This window comes from Wickerhamiella sorbophila (genome assembly GCF_002251995.1).
Source record: "Wickerhamiella sorbophila strain DS02 chromosome Unknown contig2, whole genome shotgun sequence".
In the NCBI taxonomy this organism is placed as follows: Eukaryota; Fungi; Ascomycota; class Dipodascomycetes; order Dipodascales; family Trichomonascaceae; genus Wickerhamiella; species Wickerhamiella sorbophila.
This window is the reverse complement of record NW_020194005.1, coordinates 2,389,240-2,413,344: the sequence shown is the minus strand read 5'-3', so window position 1 is coordinate 2,413,344 and position 24,105 is coordinate 2,389,240. Positions and strand designations below refer to the sequence as shown.

The 24,105-nt window shown below is 49.1% G+C and overlaps 15 protein-coding genes across 15 annotated transcripts; 6 read left to right on the top strand and 9 right to left on the bottom strand.

Annotated features, from left to right (window-relative positions):
- Positions 1 to 14: 14 nt before the first annotated feature.
- B9G98_04654 (hypothetical protein) lies at positions 15 to 2,009 on the bottom strand (the record flags this gene model as incomplete). Its single annotated transcript, XM_024811211.1, has 1 exon — positions 15 to 2,009. One exon carries the CDS (start codon positions 2,007 to 2,009, stop codon positions 15 to 17), a length of 1,995 nt encoding a protein of 664 aa, XP_024666979.1.
- An 88-nt stretch (positions 2,010 to 2,097) lies between these two features.
- B9G98_04653 (DNA excision repair protein ERCC-8) lies at positions 2,098 to 3,237 on the bottom strand (the record flags this gene model as incomplete). Its single annotated transcript, XM_024811210.1, has 1 exon — positions 2,098 to 3,237. The coding sequence occupies one exon, from the start codon at positions 3,235 to 3,237 to the stop codon at positions 2,098 to 2,100; it is 1,140 nt and encodes a 379-aa protein (XP_024666978.1).
- A 1,224-nt stretch (positions 3,238 to 4,461) lies between these two features.
- On the top strand, positions 4,462 to 6,123 carry B9G98_04652 (High-affinity methionine permease; the record flags this gene model as incomplete). The annotated part of the gene is made up of 1 exon (XM_024811209.1): positions 4,462 to 6,123. One exon carries the CDS (start codon positions 4,462 to 4,464, stop codon positions 6,121 to 6,123), a length of 1,662 nt encoding a protein of 553 aa, XP_024666977.1.
- Positions 6,124 to 6,240: 117 nt separating this feature from the next.
- On the top strand, positions 6,241 to 7,182 carry B9G98_04651 (Homocysteine S-methyltransferase 4; the record flags this gene model as incomplete). The annotated part of the gene is made up of 1 exon (XM_024811208.1): positions 6,241 to 7,182. The coding sequence occupies one exon, from the start codon at positions 6,241 to 6,243 to the stop codon at positions 7,180 to 7,182; it is 942 nt and encodes a 313-aa protein (XP_024666976.1).
- On the bottom strand, positions 7,143 to 8,489 carry B9G98_04650 (CAAX prenyl protease 1; the record flags this gene model as incomplete). Its single annotated transcript, XM_024811207.1, has 1 exon — positions 7,143 to 8,489. One exon carries the CDS (start codon positions 8,487 to 8,489, stop codon positions 7,143 to 7,145), a length of 1,347 nt encoding a protein of 448 aa, XP_024666975.1.
- A 105-nt stretch (positions 8,490 to 8,594) lies between these two features.
- Positions 8,595 to 10,697, bottom strand: B9G98_04649 (putative inorganic phosphate transporter 1-3; the record flags this gene model as incomplete). The annotated part of the gene is made up of 1 exon (XM_024811206.1): positions 8,595 to 10,697. One exon carries the CDS (start codon positions 10,695 to 10,697, stop codon positions 8,595 to 8,597), a length of 2,103 nt encoding a protein of 700 aa, XP_024666974.1.
- A 1,963-nt stretch (positions 10,698 to 12,660) lies between these two features.
- On the bottom strand, positions 12,661 to 13,029 carry B9G98_04648 (hypothetical protein; the record flags this gene model as incomplete). The annotated part of the gene is made up of 1 exon (XM_024811205.1): positions 12,661 to 13,029. The coding sequence occupies one exon, from the start codon at positions 13,027 to 13,029 to the stop codon at positions 12,661 to 12,663; it is 369 nt and encodes a 122-aa protein (XP_024666973.1).
- Positions 13,030 to 13,284: 255 nt separating this feature from the next.
- On the top strand, positions 13,285 to 14,088 carry B9G98_04647 (Transcriptional regulatory protein SDS3; the record flags this gene model as incomplete). Its single annotated transcript, XM_024811204.1, has 1 exon — positions 13,285 to 14,088. The coding sequence occupies one exon, from the start codon at positions 13,285 to 13,287 to the stop codon at positions 14,086 to 14,088; it is 804 nt and encodes a 267-aa protein (XP_024666972.1).
- Positions 14,089 to 14,122: 34 nt separating this feature from the next.
- On the bottom strand, positions 14,123 to 16,309 carry B9G98_04646 (Dolichyl-diphosphooligosaccharide--protein glycosyltransferase subunit stt3; the record flags this gene model as incomplete). Its single annotated transcript, XM_024811203.1, has 1 exon — positions 14,123 to 16,309. The coding sequence occupies one exon, from the start codon at positions 16,307 to 16,309 to the stop codon at positions 14,123 to 14,125; it is 2,187 nt and encodes a 728-aa protein (XP_024666971.1).
- A 66-nt stretch (positions 16,310 to 16,375) lies between these two features.
- Positions 16,376 to 16,918, top strand: B9G98_04645 (hypothetical protein; the record flags this gene model as incomplete). Its single annotated transcript, XM_024811202.1, has 1 exon — positions 16,376 to 16,918. The coding sequence occupies one exon, from the start codon at positions 16,376 to 16,378 to the stop codon at positions 16,916 to 16,918; it is 543 nt and encodes a 180-aa protein (XP_024666970.1).
- Positions 16,919 to 16,953: 35 nt separating this feature from the next.
- On the bottom strand, positions 16,954 to 18,363 carry B9G98_04644 (Golgi pH regulator; the record flags this gene model as incomplete). Its single annotated transcript, XM_024811201.1, has 1 exon — positions 16,954 to 18,363. The coding sequence occupies one exon, from the start codon at positions 18,361 to 18,363 to the stop codon at positions 16,954 to 16,956; it is 1,410 nt and encodes a 469-aa protein (XP_024666969.1).
- A 584-nt stretch (positions 18,364 to 18,947) lies between these two features.
- On the top strand, positions 18,948 to 20,216 carry B9G98_04643 (hypothetical protein; the record flags this gene model as incomplete). Its single annotated transcript, XM_024811200.1, has 1 exon — positions 18,948 to 20,216. The coding sequence occupies one exon, from the start codon at positions 18,948 to 18,950 to the stop codon at positions 20,214 to 20,216; it is 1,269 nt and encodes a 422-aa protein (XP_024666968.1).
- A 135-nt stretch (positions 20,217 to 20,351) lies between these two features.
- On the top strand, positions 20,352 to 21,203 carry B9G98_04642 (Putative 37S ribosomal protein S26A, mitochondrial; the record flags this gene model as incomplete). The annotated part of the gene is made up of 1 exon (XM_024811199.1): positions 20,352 to 21,203. The coding sequence occupies one exon, from the start codon at positions 20,352 to 20,354 to the stop codon at positions 21,201 to 21,203; it is 852 nt and encodes a 283-aa protein (XP_024666967.1).
- Positions 21,204 to 21,650: 447 nt separating this feature from the next.
- B9G98_04641 (Nucleus export protein BRL1) lies at positions 21,651 to 22,556 on the bottom strand (the record flags this gene model as incomplete). The annotated part of the gene is made up of 1 exon (XM_024811198.1): positions 21,651 to 22,556. The coding sequence occupies one exon, from the start codon at positions 22,554 to 22,556 to the stop codon at positions 21,651 to 21,653; it is 906 nt and encodes a 301-aa protein (XP_024666966.1).
- A 36-nt stretch (positions 22,557 to 22,592) lies between these two features.
- B9G98_04640 (Aminopeptidase Y) lies at positions 22,593 to 24,059 on the bottom strand (the record flags this gene model as incomplete). Its single annotated transcript, XM_024811197.1, has 1 exon — positions 22,593 to 24,059. The coding sequence occupies one exon, from the start codon at positions 24,057 to 24,059 to the stop codon at positions 22,593 to 22,595; it is 1,467 nt and encodes a 488-aa protein (XP_024666965.1).
- Between the last annotated feature and the right edge of the window lie 46 nt (positions 24,060 to 24,105).

The window sequence follows — 24,105 nt, the reverse complement described above, 5'->3', positions numbered from 1 at the left end:
CTTCTCTAGTTTTCTCATCTGAGTTTCGACGAGTCTGACAATAGCCCTGAGAATCCGCTGCGATTGCGTTTTTCTTTTTCGCGTTTACCTGCAATCTTCTTTTGTGGGACGGACTCATTCCCACTATCACTGTCCGAACTGTCGCTAGAGCTATCATCGGAGCTTTCAGATAAACTCTCTTCATCTGAAGTCTCTGGCGGATCAGGTATTTTGGGTGTGACGTTAGGATTGGAGGTAGTCATGGACCTGCCTTCGTGCACGTCAGTATCGATATTTTCCAGTGCCGACAGTGAGCGTAACCCGATGCTATGTCTTGGTTTTGAGGGCTTTGACAACGGCGTTTCTTGTGGTTTGATCACAGATTTGGGCGTAGGTTTCAGTGAATCATTGGGCTTTTTGGTTGGTGTGTTGACTGGCTTCTTTGCAGGAGTGGGGGTAAGCGGAGCTCGCAGAGTACTTTCGTCAGGCGTGGCAGAGCGCGGAGGAGCAACTGCCCGCCGTTTGCGAATCGGTCCTCCATCGCTGTTCTCCGAATCCGAATCTGGAGCAGTTCCAAATCGGATGGTATTGTCGACATTCCGTTCAATGGGTGTTTCAGCTTCGAGAGCTACAACGCGATTGATTTTACGCCGTAGAGGTCGTTTTTTACCCGTTACAACCGTATCAGACTGCTCAGAATCCGACTGATTGTTATTATTATTATTTTGATTGACCGCGGGTGTCGACTGAGCAATTGGTTTAAGTCCTGATGGTGTCTTAGGGGGAGCAATGGAAACATTAGCTTTGGTAACCGCATTAGGCTCATTTACCTGAACCTCATTAGAAGAAATTTTGTCCACTTGAGATTCGCTAGCCACAGCTTCACTCGAAGGCTCTTCGCTATGGCTAGCCACAAGACCCTGAGTATTTTTCTCAGGCTCAGACAGAGGTGATCCGGACTGGGCCCTGGTTTCTTCAATATCCTGGGTCTCGCTTGAGCCTTCAATTGCCGTGGCTTTTACTTCCTTCGCTTTGATTTCGTTATTTTTCAATTCTTTGGCTTTAGCTTCTCTAGCCTCTTTGGCTTCCTTGAACTTGGCTGCTTTGATTGCTCTTTTTTTCTTATCACGAGCGAGAATATCCGGGAAACTATCAATTAGACGAGTTATCATTTCGTTTCTATTCGTGGAACTGGATTTGATAACCCCCCACTTTTCTTTGAGCTCTTGAATCTCCCTATTCAGCACAGACTTACTAGCGACCAGACCGTCTCGCTTCCAAAAATTGATAACAAAATCCCGGATCGGAATTTCTGCTTCTTGAACACTTCCAAAACTGGAAATTTCATCTAAAGCAGAGAAATCTTGATGGCTGGTGACCCTTTTATCCAATGATTTCAGATCCAAGACGTTGTTTTTTGCAGAAGCCTTTGGTGAGTCCCCATTGTTAGGAATTGAGCTATCCTTTTGTGTTTTCTTTGAAGCTGCTGGTCGTTCCGCATTTTTGGGTTGTTTTCCAGACCTGTTCTCAAGAGCCCTGTCTCTTGCAAACGTAGCCAACGGAACCGAATCCATAGCTGGCGTAGAGTCAGGTACCTGGAGAGGACGAGCTGGTTCAGATAATACAGGAGACTCACCCGAGCTGGCGAGATTGCGGGTTTCAGAAGCAGCACTAGCATGCGTCCTGGATTGATGTTTGCCATTTGTGGACGAAACTGAGCCAAGCGGTTGAACTTGATCTACAACCCAGTAGAGCTTGTCTTTTACATCAAACACGTCTCTAACAGAATATGCCGAATTGATCACATAGGAATCGCTTGTAGCCAGCATATTTTTATTGCCAATTACAGTTTTTCCTAGCGCTCGGTTGAAAGAATCATTTAGAGATTTTGAAAGGTGCTCAATACTGTCGTTACCATCACAAACGTGCAGAAATCGTTGTGTAGCGGTCAATGCGGCATTTGATGCCACACTGTGCTCGTACTGCGGCCTCAAAACCACTCCAACACTTAGTCGAAATCTTTCCGACATCGAGCTGACCAAGATGCCCAGCCGGTGCGGGAGGTACATGAGCCCGCGTGAAAAAGGTAGCGGTTATTTAATTACACGCGAATAAATATCAATTCAAATAATCACCGACCGTAGCAGAGACTAACTCATTATCTTCGTCGTCACTTGTGTCTTGTTCGAGGGCCGTCCATTCTGTTATCGCTCCATTGCCATTTCCCGAGTAGTAAACAGCAGTCTTGGGTTCGCCTTTGACGATGCATGCATATCTGGATGCTTTGTACCCTTCGGGAGACTCTAATTTCCGTACCAGCCGTCCATCCAATGCTTGGAACACGAGAATGTCACCTGTATCCGAAGGCACAAAGAGATATGGGGTTTCTAGATCACCAAGATGGCTCAATACCGGATCAAGAGTCTGTAAGTGGCGATTTTGAACCAAGGGCCCGTAGTTTATAGACTCGTTAATCCCACCTGGCACACTCAATGACCACACACGTGATTTGTTATCGTTGCCTAGTGAGATCAGCCTGGTTCCCGTGGGAAACCAGCAGAGTCCATTTACAGAGCTGCGGTGAGCTCGTCTATAATCGATTGGGGTTAGATCAAGGTCTTGATCAGTCCGCATCATGTCCATACTTGACACACAGCTAGCAGCTTGTCTTATATCCCATATCCGCACTGTTCCGTCGGAACCAGCCGAAGCTAGGATATATTCATTCATGGGGTTCCACTTGGTGCTTATAATTCGCCCAGAATGCCCTTTCAATGTGTGTGCAGACGTGGCGATGCGGAGATCAAGAAGACGACAGTAAGGATGATCCATACCCACTGCGACCAAACCGTTTGTATTCAAAGGATTAATATCAATATTGTAAACACGATGCTCCATATCGAAAGAATATACCGACTCACCGCTATTTGTATCCCATAATTTCACCGTCGAGTCAAAACTGGCCGTCACGAACATTCCTGTATCCATTGGCCACCATGAAGCTTTCGAAACACCGTATTTATGCGCATCGTGTCTCTGAGTATGCAATATAGGCTGGATTTTCTGGTTCAGTGATCGCGAAGATCCAAACACCCAAGTGTCCCAGATGGAAACGCTCGAGTCTGCAGCCCCGCAAAGCAAATATCGAGACTCTGCAGGATCCAAGTCTAAAGAGTTGATAAAGCCAACATGTTCCTGAGAGATATTCTTTGGTGTCAGGTCCTCATGAAACTGTTTTAGTATGGACTTTCTATCCATACCAGCTCACTTTGGGAGATGAGAGAGCAGTAAGCCAGAAAAAAAAAAGGATGCGTTAGCCCGGAATCGAACCGGGGGCGCATCGATGGCAACGACGCATTTTACCACTAAACCACTAACGCTTCTAGTGGAAATTTTTAGTTACGTGGTAATTTGTATCAAAACCATTCTGTTGGGCATTTCTAGGTTGCAGTTGACAAAAAAGTCTCTATGGGTAATAATATCGCCCGAAGAAGTCAGTTCCAGCTATTTTAAAAGTGTTTCAGCCGGTTGATCTCTTTTGAATCGCACGTAAGTGACCGCTAACCTGCCTCATAAGCCACCTACAGAGTCAAACAATGCAATTGGAGGGCACAGCCCCCATTGTTGCGAATTCTCATGCCAGAGCTCGTTATATTGCACAATGTCATTTATCGCGCCCTGCATATCACTCTGGGGCGATATGAAAAGCAGGTTTATTCAGCAGCGACCAGATGCAGGTAGACGAGGTAGACGAAAAGGCCGCCGGGAGTGAAAAAAAGAGCTGGAAAATGAAGCGCCCTGCAGAAGCGAACTAGATCTATACATTTAAAAAGCACCGTCGATTTATAGATTTGGTAAAAGCCTGTTTTTTCGATCCTTAGAGCGGATGGTCAGGGGTCTTGGCGTTGCGGCTGTGGGCGAACTGCGCGGGAGATTTTCGGCGAATGATCTGTGCTCGATCTGGATCATCGCGGGTCTGAATCGAATTTTATGATGCCACGGTCAGCTTCGGATATTAAACGTAGAAAAACTTCGGGAATAAAAGTGTGAATGTGTAGAGAGTCCCATAGCCACACAGGGAACCCTACCGTCTTTACCCGGGCGGATGCATGGGACAGACGATAGTATTGAGTCAGTTCACGTGACTTACACTGATCCTCGCCCCTAGTGCCGGCATTCGACGAGCGTATTAAGGATACGGGGTTAATAGGGGCAGAAAACTTTTAAAAATTGAAATGCACGGTGCGTTTGTAACATTATTGAGGTTTATGGTTTTAAATACCCAATCTGTGTGCCCAGAGTCGCACAGACCCAACTTATTCCCGGATAAAAACCTGCAGTCCCTTGCAGCTGCCTGGTGCGTGCAGCTGCGTATATATACTACAATACGGCGAAACCGCAACCAAAGATCCTGAGGGGATAAAAATCAGACAGAGTGGCTGAGAAAACCTCAGAGAAAATCTCTGTCCACTATCTTATAAGATGTTCGGGAAAGACATCAAGGGCTACTTTAGTAGTAGCACGTCTGCGGAAAATTCTTCAGATGCCAGCGAAGTGAGTATCGAGACAGGCAATCCTCCGCCTGAAAATAGAGGTGTCATTACACCTGAAGGCCAGCGCTCTATTGGTATGGTCTCAGCTATTTTCCTGATTCTCAACCGCATTATTGGAACGGGTATTTTTGCTACCCCAGCCACCATCTACTCGCTGGCGGGATCCGTTGGTTTATCGCTGATTCTTTGGGCTGTGGGTTCGCTGATTGCGCTTTCTGGTTTAATGGTGTATATGGAGTGGGGATCACAGATTCCTAAGAATGGTGGTGAGAAGAACTACCTCGAATACTTTTACCGCAAACCAAAGTTTTTGGCTCTTTGCTGTTACGCCGCCTATGCATTCTTGCTCGGCTGGGCTGCTTCCAACTCGGTCGTCTTTGGTGAGTATATCCTGGTCGCCGCAGGAAAAGAAGTCACCCGCTGGAACCAGCGGGGTATTGGTGTAGCATGCTTGACCTTTTCGTTTTTGCTTCACGGTACTTTCAAACGTGCTGGACTAGCTTTGCAAAACGTCTTGGGATTGTTCAAGCTGGTTGTTATTGGAATGATGATTATCATCGGTTTCGTTGCTCTTGGTGGAGGCGGTGGAATCAAGGAAACTGGTAACTTCCACGATTCTTTCACCAACACTGCCGATTCGACAAGTGGCTACGGAGTAGTCATGGCTTTGTACAATATCATTTGGTCTTTTGTCGGTTACAGTAACGCAAACTACGCCTTAGCCGAGGCCAAAAACCCGAATAGAATCTTGAAATATGCTGCTCCCACAGCTCTTATTTCGGTGGCTATTCTTTATATGCTTGTGAATATTGCATATTTTGCCGTTGTTCCGCTCGATATCATGAAGTCCTCAGGCCGAATTGTGGCTGCAGAGTTTTTCCGAGTCGTTTGGGGTGAGAAGGGCGCCAAAGCCTTGTCGGTTTTTGTTGCTCTATCAGCCCTGGGTAACGTGCTTGCTGTTATTTACTCACAAGGCCGCATTGTTCAGGAACTCGGCCGTGAAGGCGTCTTGCCATTCTCCCAACTGTGGGCTACATCTCGGCCGTTCAACACGCCGTTTATGGGCCTATTCGAGCACTGGGGTGTTTCTATGATTATTCTTTTAGCACCACCGCCTGGAGATGCTTACAATTTTATTTTGAATTTGATTTCTTATCCACTGTCAGTGGTCAATGCAGCTGTGTCCTTCGGACTGATTGTGATTTACCTTACCAAAGATAAGCACAAGTACTGGCCTGATTGGGATCCTCCTCTCAAGGCTACTTTGCCTGTGGCAGTGTTTTTCTTTTTGGCATCTCTGTATTTGGTCGCAGCTCCATTTATCCCCCCTGATGCAGGTCAGAACGTCTACGAAAGCTTGCCCTACTATCTTCACTGTGTTGTAGGCCTGGGTTTGTTTGGCGGTGGATTTATCTATTGGCTTATCTTTTTTGTGGCTATCCCATACTTTGGTGGCTACAGACTGGAATCCAAATGTGAAATTGACTCCAAGGGCTGGCCCCGGAATCATATAACTCGTGTCTACGATCACGAGGATGACGCTTCAACCGTCGGTACTAAAACTGAGCCCGTTATCTCGGAGCTCGCTTGATTATTTATAATGTTAACGTAGTTCATCCTACTAATTATTACTGAATTTAGCACTTCCTCCCTCCGGGTAAGAGGCACTAAAAAAACCTCGTGATACACTGAGCCGCAAGATTACGCAATGGACGCACAAGTGCTGGATGGTGCTTCGGGCACTTTGTTAGAAAACTGGGGGCTTGAAATGCACCCAAAGTTATGGGCTGCCGTGTGCATACTTCCTGAAAACATTAGCTATGTTTCAAAGTACTATCAGGCCTACATTGACGCTGGAGCTACTGTGTTGACCACACCGACATATCAGGCGACATTCGCAGGCTTTGAGGGTCTTCTGACTCCCCAAGAAGTTGAGAAGCAATTCAAGGCAGTGGTTGATGTTGCTCGCGATCTAATTCAACAACGTAACGGTGCTCAACCGGTAAAGATCGCCGCAAGTGTTGGCCCTTTTGGTGCGTCTCTGCTGGGCGGCCAAGAGTTCAATGGCGACTACGGTCATGCAACTGTTGACGACATTTATAATTTTCACGCCGCACGTTTTGATGCATTTTTGAATTCCAAACCGGATATTATTTTATTTGAGACTATCGCTAATCGCCTTGAATGTGAGGCGATCATCCGCCTTCTAGCTGATCGACCGTCGATCACGACCCCAGTATGGGTCGCATTCAGCATCAAGTGGGGCCATGATGGGGATAATGTTGCATTGGCAGATGGAACCCCATTGAGCGAAATTGCTGCGATGCCTTGGCCAGAATCAGTCGAGATGTTTGGAGGAAACTGCTTCCCACCAAAGTTCGCCAGAAAGCTCATTGAGGAACTCGAACCTTTTCACCGCCCCCTTATCATTTACCCAAACTCAGGTGAAGTTTACGATGGAATCACTAAAGAATGGGCGCCGGCCCCACTGGATCAACAAGCCCAGCTGACACCCTCCGTGGTTAAGGACTGGTACGATCACGGCGTTCGAGTGTTTGGCGGTTGTTGCAGAACTGATCCTGCGTACATCTCAAATCTTGCACAATCTGTTCACTCAGTTTTAGGCTTCGCAGAGGGATCAGCATCGTAGATAGCCCGCAAACGCTCGGGAAGAATGGGATGGCTGTAGTGATATGTAGAATACAACCAATCAGCGTTGACAGTGGCCAAATCCTTTTTCATCATTGTGGTCAAAGCAGAAGCAAGCTTGCCACCGTAGCCGAGATCGACAGCGAATCTATCCGCCTCATACTCGTACATGCGAGTAATGTAGGACTGAATAAAATTGATGGGCGCCTCAACAGGTTTGAGCAGATCACTAAAGACAATGAACCCAACAATTATAGGCATGGTTCCTGGAGCGAAACCCAAAGAGCGGTACAAAGAAGCGTTTTTAGCGAACGCAGAGAACAGCCCAAAGGTGGCGAGAACGATGGAAAGGTTCATAGTCAACAAACGAGGAATATGGCTGCGCTTCCAATGACCAAGTTCGTGAGCTAAGACAGCAACAACTTCCTCAACACTCGAATTCTCGATCAAGTTGTCGAAAATGACAATTCGCTTGAACCAGGGCAACCCTGTGAAATAGGCATTGGAGTGGGCAGAGCGACGAGAGCTATCCTGAACATAAACTTCACCAAGAGGGAATTTGAGATCACCAGCAAGCTTGTTGATAGCCGTGCGAAGCTCTCCCTCCTCGAGGGGAGTGTTTTTGTTGAAAATAGGGTCAATGAACAGGGGGTAGACAACCATCATGACGAGATTGAGGCCGAGAACAAAGAGAGTAGCATAAACAAAGAATACATCGCCAAAGTAATCGATAATTTTGAGCAAAGCGGCCATAATCGGGCCGCCAAGGGCGACAGAGAGACCCAAAGTCTTGACCATGTCAGTAATCCAAAGGCCAAGGGTCATTTTGTTGAAACCAAACTTCTCCTCAAGAACAAATGTATTATACAGCGAGAAGGGAGCAGCAATTAATTGCGTCAACGGAGTTTGGATAGCAAAAAAGGCTACACTCTGGGCAATGGGGCCAGAAAAGCGGGACCAGCCAAGCCAGCTAACTGCCTTCTGTGCCCAACCCCACATACGAGGCAGACCGCCGTACTTGTAAACAGCATAAGTCATAGCCAAATCATAGACGCCTTGGACAATCGAGACCTGCAATTTGGCGCGACCATAAGCCTGAGTTTTGTCGTAGGTGTCCTGATCGACGAACGTCTTGACAACTTCAGGGCGCTGAGTACGCTTGAGAACACTCAACTGACGCAAATTCATGACAGTCTCAAAGGCAAAATGAGCGCCCAGAATTGTGCCAATGACTTTCTTCCAGTCGGTGCCCGGAACATCCACTGCTCCAGCCAGCTGCTGGACGAACTTTAGGATGTAGTCAATCATGACAAATGAGGAGGAGGACGGAAAGGTAAATAATAGAATTAGATCTTTTTATCAGAAACTGTATACGTTCATTTTTTAGGATTTCTTTAAATTAAGGGGGCGGCTTTATTCTTTGCCGGCCTGTGGTAACTGGAGCTCATCATCGGCCTTTTCCTTGTCCTCAGCGACCATCATAGGCGAAGTACGGACAAAGTAGTCGTGGACCTCCGGGTTGAAGTCATTCTCGATATCGTAGTTGTCGCTATTGTCTGACTCGGAAAGCTTAGCACGCTGCTGGGCCTCCCAATCAGAGCGCATCGAGTCAACGCGCTGCTTGTAGTCAAGCTCAGGGTTGTAGTGTTTGCCAACACCCGTCCAGCGCTCCCAAAGAGACAAGTGACGGGGGTTGACGGCGACGCCATGGTACTCCTCCGGACGTCCCTCGCGGACGCAGAGCCACCAGCGGTCGAGCTCGCGGAGATCGAGACCGGTAACATCGGGCAGGAAAACAAGGGTGATAATCATGCCTGCCAAACCGAACCAAGGAACGACGTAGAACTTGGTCTGATCGGTGATGTAGTTGAAAAGAATGGAGGCCAGCAGGGCGCCGAGCTTACCCCAAGCGGCACTGAAACCATGGGCAGAGGCACGGACATTAGTGGGGAAGACCTCAGCGGCAACCAAGAAAGTAACTGCGTTAGGACCAAACTGGTTGAAGAACGAGGACAAGAAGTACATGGCTTGGAACTCGTGGATGTGCTCCTTGGACGTGTAGTGTTCGTATTTGAAAGCAGGGGTAACGAAAAGAATGAAACAGAGAGCGAAACCGACCTGCTGCATCATGTTGCGGCCGTAGAACTTGGTATCAATGGTGAAAGATGCAAGATAGTAACCGGCCATGGAACAACCGATATTGATCAAGTTGTACAACCAGTCGGTCATGACACCGTTCTTCTTACTGTCTGAGCCAGAAATGACTTTAATGAAGGATCCCTGGAAAAGCTTGTTACCGTAGAAGAAGACATCGTTAGCGAACCAACCACCGCAAGTGGCAAAGACACGGCCGCCGAAGAAACGGAAGACCATTTTAAGAGACTGGAAATCGTAGCCGGTGACACTGCTCTTCTTCTTCTGAGCTTCGAGCTCTGAGGAAACAGCAGGCATCTTGTAGGCACGGAAGTAAGTTAGCCACAAAGTGCCAATGGCGGGGATGGCGAAGGAGACGCGGAAGGTCCATTGAACAGAGGTCTTCGAGTATACGTAATTGTTGCTGGCATCGGGGTGACCAGTGCCATGATGGAAGACGATGAGCAAAATAATGAGGATAACCTGGTTGAGCAGCTGGCCCCAACCTTGCATAAGGAAAGCCATGATAACCTTGCGGCCACGGTGAAGACGATCCTGAGAGCTAGAAATCTTGTTGAAGTTAGAGCGTTCCATGCCTGAGGTAGCAGTCATTGGGTACTCACCACCAACACCGACGGAGTAGAAGAACAAAGACCAGGCATAGCAGATGACCCAGCCGTTCAGAGTCACACCCCACATGGCCGTGAGCATGACCAAACCGATAAACATAATAGAGGCATCTTGGATCAGACCCCAACGACGACCAATACCATCACCAATAAGACCGACCAAGATCTGACCGCAGATAATACCGCAGATTTCCAAGTAGTTGACAGCGTAGACCCAGGTCTGGTTGCAGACAGTGGGGTGTTTGCCCCAGCAGTCTGGCCAAACGTTTGCAAACAGCGACTTGATATTACCGATAGAGAAAAGCACGTAACCCTCGAGCAGCAGGCCAGCACCGGGCAGAACGGCATTGCGCAAGTACCAGGCAACCGGGCCCAAGGGATCACGCTTGAAAAGGGACCAGGTGGCCTTGAGCTCCCGCTTGACCTCGCTGGTCTCCTGGTTCCAGATGAATTTGGTTCGCTCACCCATAGGCAGGTCAGCCCAGTAGGTGCCTGCCTCGTCATATGAATCACGAGGGTGCAAGAGGTAGGCGAAAATCTCTCGCTCGCTCTTGTCGGAAGGGTAGCGATTGTACGTCTCATCGTCGACAAAACGGCCGTCAATGGTGTCGTATTCTTGGGGGCCGCTAGGCACCGGGATCATACCGGGCATTGGGCCGTGGTGGACACGCATGTGTTGGTGATCGTGACCAGGCATTTTATTAGGCTGAGAAGATGAAGGATCTGTCGGGGTTTCTGGTCCTGGTTCTGACATTGCGACGATCCTCTGGCCTTTTTATCTACAGTTTCTCGGAAAAGATGTTGTATGCAACTAAGCAGAGTGGATTAAAAAATATCACCCACGTGCAGCCCCCGCCTGGCCAATGAGCGTGGTAATCAGCCACACGTGCTCCCAAAACCTGCAGGGTCTGGGGTAACCTGCCTCGATTAACGTCACACGTGGGGCGTTTATCGACTTGGATCTTTCAATTTGCTGCACATTTCTGCGACGTCTATCAATTGAACCGGCTCGTATGCAACGCCCACAGGTTTTATTTCAGCAGCGACGGAGTTCGCGGCCGGGTGGTGGATATTAGCCGGTGAGCGGAGGTTTGTCAACCTGCGGTCGGTAAAAAATTTGCAGCTGGGACAAGACGGGTGCTCGGGTCGGACAATATTGGTTCAATTATCTCCCTACCCCCCCCATTCACTCATGCTCTATGGCAGCCATTCAGGAATTCGCAATTACCAGGTGCACCCCGACCGCCCTGCTCTTGACGCACCTCGTGCTAGGGCAGGTGGTTTGGCCACACGAGCATGGCCAAACCGTCCGCGTGGCTACGGCAGCGGCCATTGGCCGTCGATTGCAAAGCGAAAAATAAATGTATTGTCAAATGATATAAGGTAGTGACTCCGAATAAAATGAATTGGTCTGCTCAGAGGCTATAGAAGGTAACTTGAAGCGGTTCGATTCTAAACCTGATTTCAGCTATCTCTCCCACCAATGCATCATCGTGCATAGATATGCTGCCATGATCGACGTGGGGTGTGAACTGGATAGAACTTGCGTGACTCTGCGATTTATTTAAGCGTTTAAAGAGCGGAAAAATACCATAGAGTGGCATTCTTATTGATGCACATATTCCAGAACCAGCTCTACCATCTTGTATTGCGAACGGGGACTAATAACGCAAGATTGTGAGCCAATGCACGTGTAACAGGTTGTTTGGCTTGGCTGGTTTGCCAGACGTAACGGAGCGAATCGGAAATGCACGAAAATTTGCTGCAGATTGTTGGAGCTGGATGCGGAATTGGCAGCCTGCAATGAATTAGGGGTCAAGAGGACTCGAGACCAAACGAGCGCGGACTCTCGCAGCCAACGCGTCGTGTATGTAGTATTTACACGATTCGAGATGTTATCCCTGTCTTGGCTGTATCAAAGACTATGAAATTAAAGATGCTGCACACCGAGGGGCTGCTAGCATTGTATTGCAGATGTGACTGAGGATAGAGTGGCTAGAGGTTGTGCGGCAACTTGCTCACTCGTGAGATGTCTGGGCCAGCGCGACAGTATTTCAGAATGAATTTTCAAACATTTTTTAGTTGGGGGCCAAAGTTTCAAACTCTCGACCTGATCTGTTGTTGGCGGCTGATATCTGCGGCTGCCGCCGCCTGCCGAGCCAAGAATTTATCACAAAATTTTCAAGCATAAACTAAAATGACTATGTGACAGTTATTTTGTACTAGCTAGTCGACATTTTCCAATTGAATTCGCCAAAGTATAAAACTCTCGACCTGAACGCTGTTGGTGGCTGACATCTACACTGCTACCCTACCGGGCCCAGAACTTGTCACAAAGATCCCAACCATTTACCATAATTATCAATATCCGAATCCACAACAACGTTCAAACTCAATTGCCCATACGACCCGAACTCAACGACCAAGCCGTCTTGAACAGTAAGCGCTTACATGACCGGGCCATAAAAGACCTACCGGCGAGAAAAAAAAGACTTATTGGGACTTTATCACCTCCCGAGCGGCAGAGTCTACTCAAATGGACTCCCTTTACCGGTCTGGAGGTAAACGATTCCCGTATATAGACAGGCTCTATTGCAGATAGTACGTCTTAGAATTACCGGACGGGCTTTTTGAAAGAGTCTCACATGTCTACGACCGTAAAGATCTAACTTGACTTAAATAGATTATACATAGATCACACAATGACAAGAATAAAATCATTTCGAGTTGTTGCTGGTGATGCGGCGACCGAATAGTTTGAACTTGTCGCCCAGTGAAGACCGCCGTTGGTCATGGCTCTCTGCGCTCGAAGTCCGGGATGGTGGGGTTTTGCCCGCAGGCGAGTGCTCGGGAGCTACGCGGGAGTTGGATATAGAAGAACCAGCCGAGGCCTTCGACAAAGGAGGCGCAGGCTGTCGGGTTCCTGCGCGAGGGGGGCCCGTTAGTGTTGAAGACTTTACGGGTTCAGTGTACTTGTTGTTCAGCTGAAGAGAGTCGGTGTGGGTTGCCGCACTATCCAGCGAAGCCAACTCGCTCTCCACAAAGCTCTGCACAATCGACGAAACGTCCTCGTTTTCACCAGACATTGTATGTTAAGGAACCCTGACTAAACTGGCCAGGGTAGCGAAAGACGCTTAAGTTGCATGGGAGAGGTAGTGGGAAAAAAGCAGAGAAGCCATCGGGCCAATTTCCGTGGACGCTGGTGGCAAATTATTGACGGACCTAATCGAGTCGGAACGCGCCCACGTCTTGATCTTGCCTAGGTACAATTCCTGCCCACTTATCTCGGCGCTGCTACAAACCTCATACTGTGGCTTCTGCCACCTTAGTCACTGACCAAGATGGAGGAGTATCCCGCGAGTAAGAGGGATCGCCGGCGCCATAACATGGCACTTAGGCTGCGCCAGCTTGACGGAGCTTTCGAGTCTGAGCGTGACATTCACTACAATGAGATGCTACACACCTTGCAAACTTCTCTTTATGCTCTTCACCAAGGAACCAATCCGGAGTTTTTGGAGCGTTTGGCTGATCTCGAAGAACACAGAGATAATCGCCTTACAGAGCTGTACCTGTGGGAACGCTACCAAACGGAGCAGGCGCAAAAGCAGTACGAGGAAGAAAAGGAGCAGGCTAATGCAGAGTATGAGCATACTATGCAGCTGGTCAAAGAAAAGCTGAGGGCCCGCCTAGAGTCGTACCGCAAACGATTATCCGAAGATAGGGCTCTGCTGGACGTAGCAAATGACCACGCGTTTTTCTTGACTGCTGCCTCGGCCGTCGGCGGGAGCATGAACGGAAGTGGAGCGAGTGCCAGCGGGCGGCTCGACAGGGCCTTTTTGTCCGCCTCCGACCGCCGCAGTTTGCGCCGCAGAGAATTCACAGAAGATTTATCAGGACTATCTGGTAATGAAGGTGGTACTGCAACTGGAGGGCGCAGTAGCCGGCGGGCCAGAAACGCTACTAATTCAGACGCCGAAACGGGCACCGACAGAGGCGATTTGGACTCTGTCCTCAAAGACCTTGACGCACCGCCTGCTCGCCATGTCACAAAGTCGTACCAAGGAGTCAAAACACTACGTTTTGAAGATGGTCTAGCTGATCTTGCCGCTATTCGTGACCAAGTTAAACGAGCTAAATGGCGTTAAGGTATTTATTTTGTAGCATCTACACTTCTTTTGTCTAATGAGCCCGATCGAATGCTGCAGCTGCTGGCACTTGTCGACCAAGATTGTCCAAATCCTTGACTTTGTAGATACGCACGAGCCAGTTTTGTGATGTGAATGCCTCATCAACAATGTTCAAGGTTGGGGCATCGGAGGGAGACAGTCTCTGGCCGCGAACACGATCGGCGCCGTTGTTGACCTCAGGGAAGCGGTAGTACGACATTTTGTACATGAGAGAGTTTTTCATAGTCTCGGTAGCTTCGCTGTCAACCCGGTACTGGCCGCGCGCGAAGTAGCGTCCTTCGCTGACCTCTTCGGGCCAGATTCCCTCAGCGATACGGACCATCCACAGGAATTTGTTGATATCATCACCAGAGAACCCAAGCAAGCCGCCAAAGACAACAAGAATGTAGTCGACGTCATGCTGGCGAAGGATGGGATAGGCGGTTTCCTCGTCACAAGCCATGGCTTTACCAACCGTAGCGATATGGGTGTTGTTCCAGGTGTTGTTGTCGACCAAAGTGGTACGGTCGGCCATACCACCAATTTGATAACCGTAATCCCACCACGACATCACTTTGGCATCCTCAGGGGTGTTCATACGCAACCAGTAGTATGCCTCACGGAAGTCGTCAATCAGGAACTGGGAACCATCCGGCATATTCGAAGCCAGTACCACTGAGGGCGAGGAATATGATGATTGAGTCACAAAGTTTGAATGCGATACAAACATAGCTAGGTATCCAAAGAAGGTGACCAGCACAACCACTTTGGAAATCGACGAGGTGATGTTTGCACTCTTGAAGGAAGCAAAGAATCCTTGGACTTCTTTGGGTTCAGGAGCTGCATCAGCTGGTTCCTTAGCCTTAGCAGCCTTCTTTGATACTTTGGCGTTGGTCTCGACGGCAGGTGCCTTAGATACTGGTACATTCCATTGGTTGTAAACATCCAACAAAGAGGAGATTGACAAGCCACCGGCCACACAAACAATCGGAGTCAAAGTGAGCATCAATCTGACCATGACACCAGCAAAGTAGGAGCCCAAGACAGCGTAAACAACCAAGAAAACGTGCTCGTCACGGAGCTCTTGGATGCAGATGTAAATACCCACCGGGAACAACCAGATCAAGAACGACAGGTCGTTGAAAAATGACGGCCAGGCAGTAGGCTGGTGTTCTGAGACAGAAGCAATGATAGGGATGTGAATTCTAGCGTATTCAGTATCCCAAAGAGAGTAGAAACGGCCCGTCCAAGGAGCAATAACCCCGAGCCACGTCAGACCCAAAAGGGCAGCAAAGGCAATGGCGACAACAATGACGACAAAGGAAACTACGAACAAACGGAACTGTCTTTCCAAGACCTTTGCACGCACATAGTCTGCAAATGCAACGAGCTGCAAAAGACCAAATACACCCAAAGCGCTCATGTGCTCAGAAGACCGGATGGGCAAGAAGCCGACAAAGGGGATTTGCATACTGGCCAGAGTTCCCAAAGCATACCATGTGCAATAGGCGACATAAACACGCGAGTGGAAACGACCCATAAGCAGCAAAACGAAGACATGTAGCGGAATGATGTTTGTGATGAATACATAGCCACCCCAAGCAGACACCATGTAAAAGTACGACAAGGCACAAGCGGCCGCCCAAGAAACAGAGCCCAGCTTTAGAGCCTTGATCCAGAAGTAAAAAGTGGTCATGAGCAAAGTAATTGCGATGGCCTCATTGTCGTACGAACCTGCGACTGAACGAGAGGTATAGCCGGGAGCCATACCAAGGAAAATGGCAGCCAAGAGACCAGCAGTTTCATCTTTCAACTCGCATCCGAACAGATACGCCATATAGGCGGTGAGTCCAGAGAATGCAGGCGCAAACAGCACGCAAACGTTGCGAATGTCCAGAGGAATGCCGATTTTGGACAGCATGGTGTGCACTACGTTCGAAGTCACCATGAGACCAGGATAAAGTGTGCCACCTGTAACACGACCTAACGGATACCAAGTACGGTTGTCGAACCAGTTAAGGAAGCTGTCAAAGCCGTGACTCGACAGGTACCGGGTAGCTCTGAAGTTGAACCACGGGTCGAACTCGTGAATGATACTTTCAAAATTCACGACCGAGTACAATCGACTCAGAACGGCAGCGCCCGCTACCAGTACGAGAATTGCAATACGCAGAAGTTTCTGCGCGTTTTGCACATCCATTTTTCCTTTTTTTCAACACTTAGTGGTCGGAGGGTGAAAGCGCTGGCACAGACCACGTTACCTAATATGAGCAGCAAGTTCGCGGCGTACGGGGACCTAAGGGCCCGTTTACAGGGTCTTGAGTTTGATAATTTTGCGTTACTGCTACGGGATCCTTCTATGTGTAAAGAGTTGGAGGCCTATTTCTCGAGGTACATCTGGGTCACACTGTACTTTGGCCATACAGCAGCTGCAGAGGCTATAGTAGTGAACGCCAAAAACGCCGGCCTTTCGAACCCCAATTGGGACACGGCGATCACAGCCTACCAATCCAACAAGCCAGGGAGTATATCTGTTCTCTCTCAGCTCTCTTGGCCCGTCGGAATAGAGACGATTGTCGTTGATGCCATCACAGCCTGGAAGCGGGCGTATGCTGCGAGATATGCTGCCTGTTATCGCGAAATTACCTTGGAGCATTGTGCCGAGCTTGGAATCGACCCATATGAGGTTACTTGGCAGGTGGCTGATGGTATGGCCTACCCGCCTCAGCCAGCACCCGCGCCGGCTAAGCGGAGCGCTGAACAAGAAACACAGATTTTGATGTGTGCGGCTGACGTGCTAGCTAGCTGAGAAAAAAACAACAACATGTAATCTATTTATTTAATTTATTCGTACTTTTCTTCTTCGTCGAATCCGCCATCGTCTTCTAGTCGAGAGGACAAAAACAAAGCCAGGATGGTGGCCGTTGACGACGCTGACAACACGACGTCATTGAGCAGCTGGACAGACGCTATGCGGAGAGGAGATGCCAATGCAGTTAAAATAGGTCCAGACATGGACTTTGGAATGTTTAGTCGCAGCACAGTAGCAATCGCCAGTACGTAAACACCAACAAAGTTTGCAACCAGAATTGGGTTGACGGAGAGCTCTCCGCCGCTCGATGATCCTCGTCGTTTGAAGGCCCGCCGGAGACGAACAAGCGTTCGAAGCATACCAGAGGTCGAGGTAGCAAACACTACTGCAGACATCAAGGCGCCAATTATACGGACCCAGTTGTCAGTGGTGAACTGGCTCCAGACTCCATGGGCTCCCCGGGCCAAAGCGACAACTAAAGCGTCTCTAGGACCACCGGCGCCTGGATCGCGGTTCTGGTAGGACAATGACCACCAAAACAAGCGAAGGTAACCATTGAATACACGGTAAACACAATAAATAGCAAACAGAGCGTAGAGCGCTGCGTGGACACGGCCCCGAAAGGTGGCAGCATAGGTTTGGGAGTGAAGCCGCGCCAGCGCAGACGTACGGTCATCCATAATATCCAGCCGAAACTTCTGAAGTGCATTCAGTTCGGAAAGCTCTGAATTAAGCTCTCTTTGGACATCGTCGGGCCGAAAAGTTGCAATCATCTTCGAGACCAAATTCGTGGACGATCTGTGCGCTCTACCCCGTAGCTGCAACTGCAAACGGTTGATCTGGAGCTCTTTGCTCGTAATAAGTTCTTCTGTAGACAAAATAGACGTCTCGAGCTGCGATATATCCGATTCTGTCACCGGCCGAGTCTTGTAGAGAAAAGCCGTATACGGAGCCGAAACGGATGATACACCGCAAAGCGCAGCCATTAATGTGATACCCAGAAACGAAATGCAAGCCAGCATATCTTGTCTGAGGGCATAGCTGTACGTCATGCTGGTTCTGTTGGTGAGATCATCTCTCTCCATGGGGAGGCGCCGGGCCATTGTATAAAATGCCACCATGAAGAGGCCATAGACAGAAACGAACAGGGCAACACGCCAGGCTTCACGCTTGCCTACATCAACAAGTTTCCAGATATATATGGCCGGAAACGCAAAGCCCAACAGACCCAATAGGAGGGCTGTCGTCAACCGCCAAAATATTCCTCGCACGTACGGATCACCGAGAGTGAGTACTTCAGAGACCACTAAAGCTACAACCGTGGCCGCTGCACTTAATGTTATTATACATATTAAACGAACAAGCGATGGCAGCCCACGAGTGTATCTAGCGGCTCCCAAACTTGCAATTGCAACTACCCCCTGCCAGGCGAGAGTGTCCATGCTTACTTCAGCGGCTGGTCTTGTGGCTGTTGTAGGCAGGCTTGGACTATCACTGATTTGAAACAACGGTAAGATAGCAGCGAAAAAAAAAACAACGCATTCTGGAGTAACCAATTGAGTGACCAGGTAGGGTATTCCAGTACGAGTCTGCCCATGAAGGCTGCCATGTTAACCAGTTCCTAAGCCGTCGTCACCCAGCCAGCAAACCAGTCCAAATCGGTCAGGCCCCCCATTGTTCTGCAAGGTACCGCCGAGCCTAGTCCGTTAGAGCCCCCCCCAGCCGCTTATCGGGCGTCTCGCTTGACCCCTAAATTTAGCTGCCTTACTCATCTACCCACGATTAGGTGTCAATCCCCCTTCTTTGCCCTTTACCCCTTAATTCACGCGAAGTATCAATTGTCCAGGCAATCGAAATTTGTCGATCGCAAAAAGCCCAGAGCAAAAGTTTGAGCAAGCAACCAGTGTTTGATACCCTAGTTTGCCCAATACCACATTTTGACTATTTATTCTGCGGGTACTTTGAGAGTTCTTTATCCTCCACCGTTGCCTTCTACAGTTTAGTTAGCCACTTGTTTTCTTGAGAAATGAGCGGTAACGAACCAGTTCGCCGAGGCGGGACACCTATTTCTGCGAATAATCCCTTCCGCCAGTCTATGCTTTTGCGCTCAGAGTCCCCTTTTGAGAGCGACGCAGTTTACTCGCAACCGCAAGCCGCTGGGTCTTCTACCTCAGTGAGCAGCTCCTCCAGGGGCCAAACTAGTGGGCGTTTGACGCCTCCCGGTGCGCCCCGCCGCGTTTCCAGCAACCCTTTTGAAGCTGAGCAGGACTCGGCTGCACCCTCGCGTGGTGTCGCGCCACCACCGCCGTCTGTTTCTCGTAACGATTTGCCACCCCCCTATGATGATCGTCGACGGGCAAATTCGGATTCCTCTGCCATGGATGAGAACGAAAAGGACCGACTCGCCCGTCGTTATGAGCAAGAATCTCGCCGCGACCCCAATAAGCGTGGCGACTACCGCGACCGGGACCGTGAGCGCGAGCGGCGGTACCGTGAAGAGCGCAATCGTCTTCGAGCTGAACGTGATCGCCTGAGAGCTGAGCGGGACCACCTCCGAGCCGAGCGAAGCCGTCTCAAAGATGGCAAGAGCACCGGTGGTAGTGGCTCCGGCAGCCGCTCTTCCAATCACCACCACAGCAGCTCGAGCAGTGCACGACGAAACCGCACCCGCTCAAAGTCTGAAAGCCACAAATCCAAAACCCAGGATGGTCCGTCGCTGGATGTTATTGACAAGCTAGACGTCACAGGCTTGTTTGGCCCAGGGTCCTTCCACCACGATGGGCCATTTGACGCTTGCACCCCTCATCGCAATAGAGATGCGGAACAGGGTCCTGTTGCCGCTTTCCCTGCTAATGGCCCTAATAACAGTCTAGCTGTGGAAGCACCTGAGGTTTCTCGTTATAAACAGGAGCAAGTGGTGTTTGGACGTGACCCAGATGTGGACCCAGTGTTCCCCGAGCCAACCGAAAGCTTCGATCCTACCGCGCGTACAAAGCCCGTTCATGGTACCACCACCCTCGGCCTGGGCTCGACCACGTTTGTCGATGGCACACCGGCATCTGCCAAGGCCATCGAAGATGCCGACCACGACGAGCAAATTGCATCATCAATGGGCCGTACACGATCTCTTCTGCGTCGCCAGAATCCCCGAAAGAATTCTGGATCAGAAGGAAGACAAGCTGAACTTTCTGCGCGCTCATCCAACCCTGACCGTCCTACAAGCTACTTACATGATGACGAAAAGCCCTCGGGGTTACTGGGCCGAGTTAAAAGTCTACGGATTTCTCGTCGTTGATCTTCAATATATATCTATAAATATAAATGAACAATACGCTTACTATAGTCTCCTGCTGTTGAAATCATCTTCGTACTGCCGAAGCATTAAAACTCGCGTTTGAAAAAAATGGCAGTCTGACTCAGCACACACAAAATGTCGATTCGGGCTCCGTTGCGAAATTTGCTGAAAACGAGCCGGACCTGGGCTGCCAGTCGTCGTATGCACACTGTGCCTGATATAGGGCTCAAGCAGAGCGCTGGGCTTCCTGGCTTGCTGTCTCCTAAGGGCCTAGATATCGCTTGGTTTGAGTACCAGGCCTATGTGGTGTCCAAAGTCAATCAGCTGCTTGAAAAACACCCAGAGTATAACAAGACTGCCGATATGTTCGAGCTCATGACACAGGCACAAGCTTCCCCTGATCCCGAGGTCAAAGAACTTGCCGTGTTTGCCAGCCAGGCTTTCAACAACGAGTTTTTCTTCCGCACCCTGCGTCCCTCTGTCAACCCGAATGCAGTTGTCGGCCCTAGTACCAACAAGCTGAATGTAGACATTTCTACCGAAGTTCTTAATCGTCCTGAACTCGCTCTGCCCGCTACTCCTGTGCCTGGGCAATTGCCACTCGCTGATCTCAATGAAATCATCGAACAGTCTTTCGACTCTGTTGTGTCGATGCGGGAATTGCTCATCAACCGTGCTGACGCCATGTTCGGCAATGGATACGTGTGGCTGGTCTACCACATGTCTGTTTTGTCGGCCGTAAACACTTACAACTGGGCCTCTCCTTATTCTCACGAGGACATGTTTTCTGAGCAGGGCGATGGCTCTATTGCCGAGTTGGATCAGAGCCGGATCAAGTCTTTCGCTCCTATTTTATGTATTAACGCTTGGGAGCATGTCTATCTCCATGACTATGGAGTAGCTGGCAAGCGTGAGTACCTCCGCAATTTGTTCGACTGCCTGGACTGGAAAGTTATTATTTCTCGTCTTCCCGCTCGATCCTATTGAAAAATTGCACACTGTACATACACACGTAACAAAAGGTGAATCTTGAGATATCAGGCTAAGCCATCAACCCGTGTGGTCTCATGTTTCTGGCTGACCAGAGCTATCTTTTCACACGACTGAGTGATTCTTCTAACCCTAGCTAATTGGCCATTGCATCTTGTAACCACCTGGAGTAATATCTATTTGTTTACATGGGCGAGACTTGACTTCCGTTTCGACAGTTGTTACATGGCCGTCGGGCTAGTCTATATCAAATAGATCTTGAGGGTTTATATTATCCCCAAAATGATGCACCTTTAATAGAGCCCTGATCTAGTCGAGTACGTACTTTACCGCACATGCTAATCTCGATGAAAAGGAGCTAGCCGAGTTCATTGAAATGTGATTCTGGGCTCTTATTTGTGCCCATATACTAAATGCACCTTCTAGTCGTAATAAATATTGATTCTAATCCTGTTTCCAAATATTCCCCCTCTTCGCAGAAAGGCGATAACTAGCTTCGGAGATTTGATGCGGAGGGTGAGTCGGGCCATAGTACGCTTTCGCCCTCACAAAGCCAAATAAGTAGTTAGCAACAAACGCAACGGCTAGCCCAAGTGAAACCATTAAGAAAATGGCTTTGAATGAAAGCGGGTTCAAAAACTCGTTGATAAATTCGGCTAGCGTTGCGGCATGGGCGCTCATTCTCTTGACACCCTCAGGATCTTTTTCCATGCACTCTTCAAGCTCCTCACAATAATCCTCGAGAGCCGGCCGCCTTAATCCAGGACGGCATTCATTTTGGATGTACAATTCTGCACACTGGGCTGCTTTACGGGCAATAGTGGCCGCTGTCTCGCTCACCCTTTTGTCTACATCGGACTTGAATGATCGAACGAGCATAACACTTAGCACCAAAAGCCCTGCATTGAACACCAACTGTAAGTATGTGCTCAACGTGTACGGTAAATTGTGGTGCCAAGGAGCTGGAATGGGCATCTTGATTTCTACCACGGGCGAATCGAGTGCCTGTTGAGCACCTAGTCGGGTCGGAGACAAAATGGCTGGCGCCAGAGACATTGATTCATCATGCTCCGGCTCAGGACTAGTTTTTTGATCCATAGCAGATGTTATTACCCCGTCCGCTACAGGCTCTGACGAATGCTGAGGTTTCGGCACCACCATTTCGGGCTCGTGGTCAATAGGGATGTCTTGCATGCTAACGTCGGCAATCTCGGGATATTGGGTGCTTTCATCCACTTCCATAGTACCTCCTAGCTCATCTAGAATGTCTTTCATGGAATCCAACTCTAGAGTATCCCGCAAACTGGGAATAGACGCCCGAATGCTGTCCACATCGAACGCATCTGACATTACTCAGAAAGCTCATTGGGAACTATACAATATCTATTAAATGAAGTAGTTGGGTCGTAAGTGTGGTTTACCATAATACAAAGCCGAAACATCACGTTCAGGGAAGCCTTCCAAGGACGAGGCGTATACTGCAACGGAATGAGCGATTGCTCGAGTGTTTACAAGCCAGGGTTCGTAATTGAGATTGTCGAGGTTGTCGCAGGCCTGGTGATAACAGGTGTCATAAGCAATGCCTGCCTCACCGCCAAAGTTCTCGACATCATCTTCTGTCTTGATTTCCTCCACGCCGGAGTCGAAGCCGCTCGAGGGAATACCCAGCTCCAAGAATCCCACATAGTCACTACGGCCGTCGAAGGGCTGAAGCTTAGAATTGTGGCCCTCTTTGGAGAAAAAGTCAACATACATCTCTCTGAGCTCGCTAGAGCCTAAAGGGTTGTCTTCATTGTTGCTATTGTAAATCTCGTAAATGTAGTTGGTCGAAGCCATCATGTCGTAGTCCATGAACAAGCGGATCTTTTTCGACTCTGAAATAGGCAGATTATCGGTATAATACAATGAACCCAAGAGCCCTTCTTCTTCAGCGGCCCACCAGGCAAACCGGACAGCATTTTTCAATTTGAAATGAGACAGAGCCCTGGCAACATTGAGTTGAGCAATAGCACCACTGCCATTATCGTTGCTTCCAGGTCCGGCCTCGACAGAGTCAGAATGAGCACCCAGCATGACGACATTGTCATGATCGCCATCAACAGACTCTGCAATGATGTTGAATGTCATTTGATTGTAAATTTCCGAGTCTACCTCAACCGTGACTTGTGTTCCTTCGGCGACCGATTTGGCCCAATCCAAATCAACAATTAAGGAGGGGATTTGGTGTTCCAAGGGTGTGCCCAAGTCGCCAGATACAAGTCCGTCATCGACTTGCTCGGGATCATAAATTAAAAGAGCCTTTGCGTTTGCCAAACCGGCAAATTCTGACTTGGCACCAAACGCACATTTGCCGCGAGGCACCAGAGCAATAGCGCCCTCTGCACCATCAAAATCACGATTGATACAACCATAGCCCTGCACCTTGAAAATGGGGGCTGAGACAGGGCCGTCAGTTGCAGGAGTCAACCGAACGGGGCGGCTAGGTACAACTTTATCGTCGTCAACAACACTATAGTTGTGAACTCTGCCACCAATAGCCAGAAACGGCTGGGTTGAAACCTTATAGAAGCCCTCAAGCTCCTCAAGAGTATCGGTGATTAACTGAATTGTGGCGTTATGGCCGGCTGATCCAATGACCCGTGTGGGATGTCCATGGGTGGGAACACTCTTTTCTGCGGCGCTGTAAAATTTATTGGCATAATCTTTGAGATCATCTTCATTAATCAATTCTAGGATGCCCTCAGAAGAGATCAGAGGCTTTTCGAACGGAGTTATTGGCGTCTGGTCCCCAGACCAGCCCATAATGGAAGCGGCATTGGCCCCCGCCAAAACAGCCCAGAGAAGTATCATCATGAGTCAGACAGGGAAGAAGCGTCAACAGAGGTAGAGTATGGTTGTA